Below are 8,383 nucleotides of genomic sequence, written 5' to 3' on the forward strand. Positions count from 1 at the left end.
ACGCGCCATATTTAAGGCGCTTTCTGGCTGCCTCGCAGAGCTGACATGAACATCTTCACTAAGGTCCCAGGATTAACCCAACAAACCAGGTATGTCCCGAGGGCCGGGGCCCGCCGCGGGGGCCGCCAACAGTTCCACCAAATCACCCAGACTGAGGATGAGGAGAAAACACCATGAAACCTGAGCTAAAGACGGTTTTAGAGTCCAGTTAGGCTCCAAAACACAAAGAGAGTTTAATATTTGTCTGTTTTTCTGAATAAAATGGTTTGTGGGTTTGTTTGTCTGCAGCAAACTGGGGTCTGTGCTCCAACGTGCCTTTTACGGGTCCACTGGGAGGGTGAGTCCAGCCGAGAAAACAGCGCCACCTTAAAAAATCACATCATTTATCTAATTATTTTAAAGTTGTGTCACCTAGATGAAACCTGCCTGTTAGTAGAAGAACTTTAGTTACTTGGTTTGACCCATTTGGACCCAGGAGTTAAAGCAGATTATAGAGACTCCTGGTGGTTTTAAAATAATTTCTTCACATTTTCAGCCAGAATTTCCTAAAATCTTTGAGGTTCTGGAGAGTTTTTCTGTGGATCTTGTCTTTCTGTTCAGCTCAGGACATTTTCAGAGGAATATTCTGTACAGGTTCAGATACTTCCAACAAACTTTGCAATGAAAAACCAGCTGATAGTTGAAGAGAATCTGAAAAAGATCCAAAAGTTTGCAGAACCGTTGATCCAGAACTTTTTGGAACTGCTGAATGAAACCAATGAGTGTCACTGTTTGACCTTGTTCTCTGCGGCCAGGTGACCCTTTTCGAGCAGCGAAACTTCGCTGGCAGACGACTGGACCTGAACTCCGACTGTCCCAGGATCAGCGACAAGAACTTCCCAGAGAGATGTAACTCCGTCCAGGTGGACAGCGGAGCGTAAGTTCGCTAACGGAGAAAGATAAGAAAAAATAGGAAAAAAGGAAACCCAATAAATTTTTAAATCATAAATTTATTTTTTTTAAATAAAAGTAATCTGTATTTCAATTATTTTTTATAAAATATACATTAAGATAACTTTTTGAGGATAAAAAAAGCTTTTATTGCCCCACAATAAAGGCTATTGTCTGGCAATAGCCTTTACTGTTAAAAAGGCTGTTGTCATGGCAAACGTCATTTGCCAGGATCGTCTTCCTGACTGGCTCCTCAAGCTAGCGTAAGTAAGACTGAAATTCTGTTTCTTTAGAGATTTTGTAGCATTGTCTGAGTTTTCAAAGGGGATGTGAGAAAGTTTAGGAACCACTCTTTTTAAAATATCGGTCTCTAGAAGAAGAGCAGAACCCATCATCTTCTTCTCTGTGGCGTGTCTGACAGATGGGTTGGGTTCGAGCAGGAGAACTACCGGGGCCGTCAGTACCTGTGGGACATGTCCGACCGCGGGGAGTACAACTGCTACGACCGCTGGTGCGCCCAGGTGGACCACGTCTCCTCGGTCCGCTCCGTTAAGCAGGTGAGCCTCTGAAACATCGTTTTACCTGATTCCTAAATGTGTCGGCTTCCTCACTGATCCGCTGCGTCTCTGGTACTCAGGACAACAATCCTCCCAGGGCGCAGCTGTTCGAGCGAGCCGGTTTCTCTGGGAAGAAGATGGAGATCCAGGATGACATTCCCAACCTGCTGAGCCGCTACAACCTCAACAGAGTGGCGTCCATCCGCGTCCTGGGAGGAGCGTAAGTCCACCGTCCAAACAGGTCCAGTTCAGGTTTTACATCAGGAAAGGCTTTGTTTAATAATAAGCTGTGATATCTTTGGCCTTTGGGTCCAGAGATCTGGGTTCTCTCTCTTCAGGAGGTTCAATCCTCCAGAAAGACCAGATGATGACCCCCTTTCAGTTTCCTGTCAGAGATCACCAGATTTCATTTAAAATGTTGTGGTTTTTCCAACAAGTTCATAAAGTCCTGCATTCTAACAACCCACAGCATCACACATCCTTTACCGTACTTACAAAATGTTTGTGCCTTTTTTATTTTATCTGCTCAAAAATAAACTAAAGGAATATTTTAAATTGTTGCAGATACAAAATATAAAAAATGATTGTGTTATAAGAGAGGTTGGGGTTGATTATTTCCTTATTTGGGCTGAAAGTCTTGCATTCAAGTAGAAGTAGGTCAATGTTTGTCAAAGTAGTTATTCCAAAGCTAAGTTGAATGCAGAAATATTGTTCATAAATGGCAAATCAAGCTAAATATTTAGGCCTAAACTGAACAAGCTAAATTTAATAAGATAAATGTGAATAGATATTTTTTTTATTTGACATTTATTTCACCAGAAAAACACCATTGGGATTAAAAATCTCTTTTGCAAGAGAATCCTGGCCAAAACTGGCAGTGGCACACAGAGGTTACAGAATATTCACAACAGAAAAAATTACAGTCAGAAATAAATGAAGAGATTTAGCTTCAAACTAAAGCTCTAGTTAGAAAGCTAAATACTTAGCTTGAAACTTAATATTTAGTTAGCCTGCTAAATATTTGGGTGGCTAACTAAATATTTAGCTAGCTAAAAATTTTATTACATTTTAAATTTAATATTATTAATGAAGAAAATATTTAGCGAACTAATGGGATGTTAACTAGCTTAAGCATCCGTTATTTAGCTAGCTGAAGATTTAGCTTCAAACTGAGCAAGCTAATTCTTTAGCTAGTAAGCAAAATATTTTGTTTGAAGCTCAATATTTAGTTATCCAGCTAAATATTTAGCCTAAAACTAAAGTTATTAATGAATACATAACAAGGTGAAAACATACATTTGAATGGGGTTACAAGGAAATCTGGAAAGAACCAGAATCACGTAAAGAAAGAACCTCAGGGTGTTCTGGACCCGACCGACCTGTCCGATCCGTTCTGCCGTCACAGCTGGGTGGTGTACCAGGAGCCCAACTACAGGGGGCAGCACTACATCCTGGAGAAACGGGACTACCACAACTTCAACGACTGGGGCAGCCAGAACAGCACCGTGGGCTCCATGCGCAGAGTCCGATTCAGCTGAGCCAGAACCTCGACCCGACAACCAGCACTACCGGAGCCTGTCAGCTCTACACAGAAAATAAAGACTATTTTAGTAATAAACTTACGTCTTTATTTAATATTCGTTAGAAACATTCAGGTGCATGTAGATGACTTTACTATCAAAAAACTTCATAGGGTGAAATCCGGAAAATGCTGCCATAACAGGCTGAGAAATGTACTTTGTCTCTGCGTTTTGTCACATGTGGAGTTTCTCAGCTCACTTCTGGATGGAGACGCTTCTGGTCTGATTAATCAGCAGGGGCGATTCTAGGATCTGACCTTTAGGGGGGCTTAGCCCCCAGCAGGGCAAAGACCCATGAGAAGATATTCGTTGGTGCAGTTTTCTAAATCTAACTGCTTATTTACATACATTCACAAACAAAATTAAGAGACATGTCAGTAATTCATGGAATAAAAGAACAATGTTAATTTTACTCAAACATATACTTATAAAGAGTAAAATCAGAGAAACTATTATTTTTTCCAGAGGTGTATAAACTCAGTTTGAAACAGAATCTCTAGACCACATCATACCTGCCAACATCTGCTAACATTAATGAGACACAAGCAGCTGTGGAGTCACACAGTCCTAGTGTAGGTCTGCTCCCTGGAAATTAAAATAAAATCTACTCAAAACTATGCATTTCCATTTCCCGATTGGCTCATAAAGTTAAAAGACAAAGACTTTACAAGAGGAGGGTCTCAATTCAGAGATCATTTTGATTTTACTCCAATAGAAACCATTATATTATATATAATATTGCCTTATGTGGGATAACTTTTTTCAGGACAATCTGAACTTTATGAATTTAGACTTAGTTTTTACTTTTGGACAGACTATGGCTGCATTTTGGACCTTGAGTCACAGAAAAACAAAATCCGATTTGGAAAAATTTCCATTTTTTCACTGTGAAAATGTCAAATATTCACAAAAAATGATTTTTATAATTTAGAATTACAATATATACTGTACATTTATTCACTTATGAAAGTATGAAAAATTAACAAAAAGATGATCAAGACAAGACTTGAAGAAAAACAGGAACAGGACCAGGCTGGAAGCAAAACCAGACAAAACTGTAAATAAGATCAAACCTCCTACCTTTATGTAGCCTAACGTGTTTTTCAAGCATGGAATAAATCCAAGATTTGTCCTTGATGCTGTAATAAGATCAGACCTACCTTTATGTAGCCTTCCATTCATTTCATGTGTGGAGTAAATAAAAGATCTGTCCTTGTTGCTGTGAAAAAGCATCAGGCCACCTATCTTTATGTAGTCTACTTTGTTTTTCTAAAACTGCACAAATGATGCAAATTGGTTAAAAGTAACCTGAAGCAATGCCTCATATTGAGGATTCTTGTGACAGTGGACATGAGAACTTCCCTTCAACAGGAAGACTTTCCAAATAGTTTAGCCTGGAGGGGGAACATAAAGCCCTGTGGCCCGCCAAGCTTTTAAGACACTTGAGAAACCTGGACATCTGCCTATATTTCTTAGTTGTCTTCGGGCTGCTCTTGGTCCGATCCCTCCCCTAGGAGCTGTTTGACACAGCAGACCCGACCCAGAGGCATGGAGCCTTTGACAGCTCCTAGGATCTGTGGGACACTCAAACCCCTCCACCACAATAAGGTGGCAGCCCACGGAGGGGAAAAATAAAACCGGAAGCAAAAAAAGGATCAAACCAAAAGACAGAGAAGACCAAAAGCAAAGCACAACCAAAACCAAGACTTGAATTGACCCAAGACTAGACAATGCAAAACAAGAAGCGAAACAAGACTGGAAACAAAAAAGGACAAGAGGAAGGGTACACACTGGACAGATCACCAATCGCTCACTTGGCTGATTTTGTTTTGTTGTTTTTTTTGTTACCAAACTCACTTTTGGTATGCCCTAAGTAATATTTTTACCAAAAGTGATTTTGGCAACAACAAAAAAAAAGAAAGAAAAAAAATCTGCCAAGTGAGGGATTGGTGATCTGTCCAGTGTGTACCCTTCCGCTTGCCCTTTGACCCCTGGAGATGGGAACTAGATCCCTCTGAACCTGAAGTGTGCTAGATGAAGTATGGATGGAAATACAAATCCGTTTTGGTAAAAAGTGATTTACACTTACTCTGCTGCCAGCTGGAGAGAGACTGCTTTAGAGTCTACCACAAAATATTAAAACGCCTGAAATAATTTAATAAAAACAGGCATAAAAACTTGTAAATTGGAGGCCAGGCTTCAGTTTTCTCTGCATTTATGTAATATGTAATATAGTTTCAGTATCAGATACTGAAAGCTGAGGTTGTTCCGGAAAAAAGAGCAGAAATACAGACTCCATGCACATTTTTTGAGAATTTTTCAGCCATAAAAAAAAGAAAAATACCAGGCGGCATAGTTACAATTATGGTCATAACAGAAAGAATTTCCAAAAAGAATAACTTTCTTTTAACTTCCAAACAAACTCAACACTGAACCATTTATTTACATTTTATAAAAGTAAGTTTAATCAATGCCTCCTATTGGGGATCAATGTGGTGACAGTGAGAAAAAGTTCCCTTTAACAGGAAAACTTTCCAAAAAAGCTTGTGCTGAAGAAATTAAATCAAGATTAAATTTCAAGAGGCTGCGTGTTTTGACGCAAAACCGGTTTGCACATTTAAATTTCAATTGATGAACGTAAATGAAATTTGTTTCAGCTATTTACTTATTAAAGTATGGACCCTGTCTTTGAAATATGTAGATTAGATTTAAAACTAAATGTTAAATAGATACAAAAAATAAAAAAGGTATGCATTTTCAAAAAGAAATAAGACACTATTTTCACCCAAAAACATTTAATATACATCCAAAAGATAATTATCTTAATGCAGCTATACTATGTCAACATAACCACATTCAATTATCACTAATATATAGCTATGCTATGAAGTTTTATTATAGTAATTTACTAAGCTGAGTTCCTTCCTGCAGTCTCTAAAATGTATTTGAAAAATCCTTGTCAGCCATTTTTCCTTCACATCACAACTGATTTTCAACCATCAATAGCACAGCACAAAAAAACCCTGAAGACAAAATTATTTGCAACAGCAGAATCCTTTTCAGCTCATTGACTCTCAGCAGAGAATCAAACTAAACCAGCAAAGCTTCGGCCAAACGCTTAGGCCTTCGACAGCGTTAGCATCAAACAGCGTTAGCATAGCATCAAATCCGCAGAAGACATGGCGGGTCGAACAGAAGCTTGACTTAACTTACCTTTGATGGGTCAGGCGGTTCCCCCAGGCAGCTTGAAGCGGTCCTCAGCTTCATTGTCGATCACCCAAGATATCCATTATCGATCAGCTGCTAGTTCCAGACGCCATTTTCTTCCTCCTCAGATATTTCAGGGACGCCAGCAGCCAAATAAACAAACCGCCGCAGAAACGCCATTGGTCGCTGGGTCGCTCCTCCTCTGCTGCTCTGTTTAAACAGTAAAAATGGCTTCAATAACTTCATCAAGTACAAAACAAACAACTCTGAATAAAGTTTCCGAAAAATAACTTACCAAATAACCAACGCAGCTATTTCAAACATGGCGCTTCCGCGGCCTACTCGCCCTCAGTAGCGTCTTCTCAGCAGGTCATGACGTCATATGACCAGGCCTCGATAACGGAGACGATTTCAGGCAGAGCCGCAAAAGTTTGGAGTTATTTAGGCTGGGAGTCCAAGAGAACTCGGCTTCTTAGGCGATTAGAAAAGATCATTTCAATCCGGGTTCCAGAGTTTATGAATATCACACCGCTGGTTTGATGTCTCCATGAAACCGGATGCAACTGGCGTCTGTTTTTGATGACGTAGATGCCCCACCAAATTTCTATCAAGCATAACGCATGTGGGGCGTGCTGTGGTGGCGCAGGGGGTTAGCACGTTTGGAGGCCTTAGTCCTCGCCGCGGACGTCGCGGGTTCGACTCCCGGTCCCGACGACCTTTGCCGCATGTCTTCCCGCCTCTCCTCGCCCTCCTTCCTGTCTGCCTACTGTGGAAAAAATACGAGCCACTAGCGCCGCAAAAACTCTTCGGAGAAAAAAAAAAAGCATGACGCATGCGCCTCACGCTCATAAATAACAAATATGGCGCCATTCGGCTTGGTTTCCAGATATATACTGAATATATATAAAATGTATTTATCTTTTATTTTTATTATTTTCCCTTAGGGACAAACTGGCTTATTCTTAGAAAAATGTGCATTTTCCAAACTCCAGTTCTGACTCCTATGGAGAGTGAAGAATGCCAAATGACAAAAAGTAAATTATGAAATAATTATTTAAATGTATAATTAATTTATTAAAACTCTTCACGCTACATATAGAGTGAAGAGTTTTACTCTAGAACATTTCAAACAGAGAACATGAGGCTTTATTGAATCTATGTGCAACAGAAGAAAAAAGACAACTTTAATAAAGTGGGTAAAAATGTGCCTATTCCGTCAGATCTGCAAAAACAATAAAGAAGACAACAGTTAACATGAATCATAATGGAAAAGGAGTAAATTATATTAATTAGTTTATGAAGCAACAACAACTGTTCTTTTCTTTTAAGCAGTAGGATTTCTTTATTAGCTGATTATCATCAAGGCTTAAAACAGTTTTGCACCAGTTAGCAACTCGTTTTCTTGACCCAAACGAATGGTGTAAACCAGTTTCTTCTCAAGTTTTTTTCAATATTCTCTTCTCCGCATCTGTAAACTAGAATAGAGTCATTTTCAGATATCTAACCCTAATAATGCTCCTTCTTAGTATTTTAACTTTATGTTTTAAATAATTGAGAGCATCTGACCAAAGCAAGAACCCTGTGATTTGGTCAGATGAGATAAGACAGTTTATGTTTAGTCCATTTAAAATAAGCTCTGGATCATGTATAAGAAGTAACTGACCGCAGCGTCCAGACGATGCAAAGGCAGGCGGGGGAAGAGGTGAGCTAGAAAATTTGATACAGGAGAGTTTCTTCAAAGAGACAAGAAGTGACTAGAGATGGATGACGTGACTGGAAGGGGAAGAAAATTCACCCTGAACTGAATTTATTTAGTACTTTTTATGTGATACTGACGATTCAGAACACTTTATACCAGTTGTTTATCTTCCTGTTATACTCAGATTTGGTCATTTTTAATGTGTTTCTGCTGGTTTTCTGTCTGTCTTTCTCTTTTTAACTTCTCTAAAGTACTTTGTGTTTCACCTGGCTGGATGAAATGTGCTTCATAAATATAGTTTTTGATTCTTCACATGAGAAGATGAAAACTGACTGGTTTAGGTCATAATCTCCTGTAAAACCATGTGATTCTTGACATATAATTTAAAGATGATCACCGTATCTCACTGT

The 8,383-nt window shown here is 39.2% G+C and overlaps 1 protein-coding gene and 1 long non-coding RNA gene across 2 annotated transcripts; one reads left to right on the forward strand and one right to left on the reverse strand.

The window, feature by feature from the left end:
* Positions 1-4: 4 nt before the first annotated feature.
* On the forward strand, positions 5-3,105 carry LOC116730951 (gamma-crystallin N-like). The gene is made up of 6 exons (XM_032580524.1): positions 5-89; positions 289-337; positions 795-916; positions 1,352-1,487; positions 1,568-1,707; positions 2,893-3,105. The coding sequence occupies exons 1-6, from the start codon at positions 46-48 to the stop codon at positions 3,023-3,025; spliced, it is 624 nt and encodes a 207-aa protein (XP_032436415.1). The 5' UTR covers positions 5-45; the 3' UTR covers positions 3,026-3,105.
* LOC116731078 (uncharacterized) lies at positions 2,971-6,450 on the reverse strand. Its single transcript, XR_004341536.1, has 2 exons — positions 6,281-6,450; positions 2,971-3,071 (listed from the first exon to the last, which is right to left on the reverse strand). It is a non-coding gene; the product is annotated as an uncharacterized LOC116731078 (long non-coding RNA).
* Positions 6,451-8,383: the final 1,933 nt, after the last annotated feature.

This window comes from Xiphophorus hellerii, chromosome 13 (assembly GCF_003331165.1).
Source record: "Xiphophorus hellerii strain 12219 chromosome 13, Xiphophorus_hellerii-4.1, whole genome shotgun sequence".
In the NCBI taxonomy this organism is placed as follows: domain Eukaryota; kingdom Metazoa; phylum Chordata; class Actinopteri; order Cyprinodontiformes; family Poeciliidae; genus Xiphophorus; species Xiphophorus hellerii.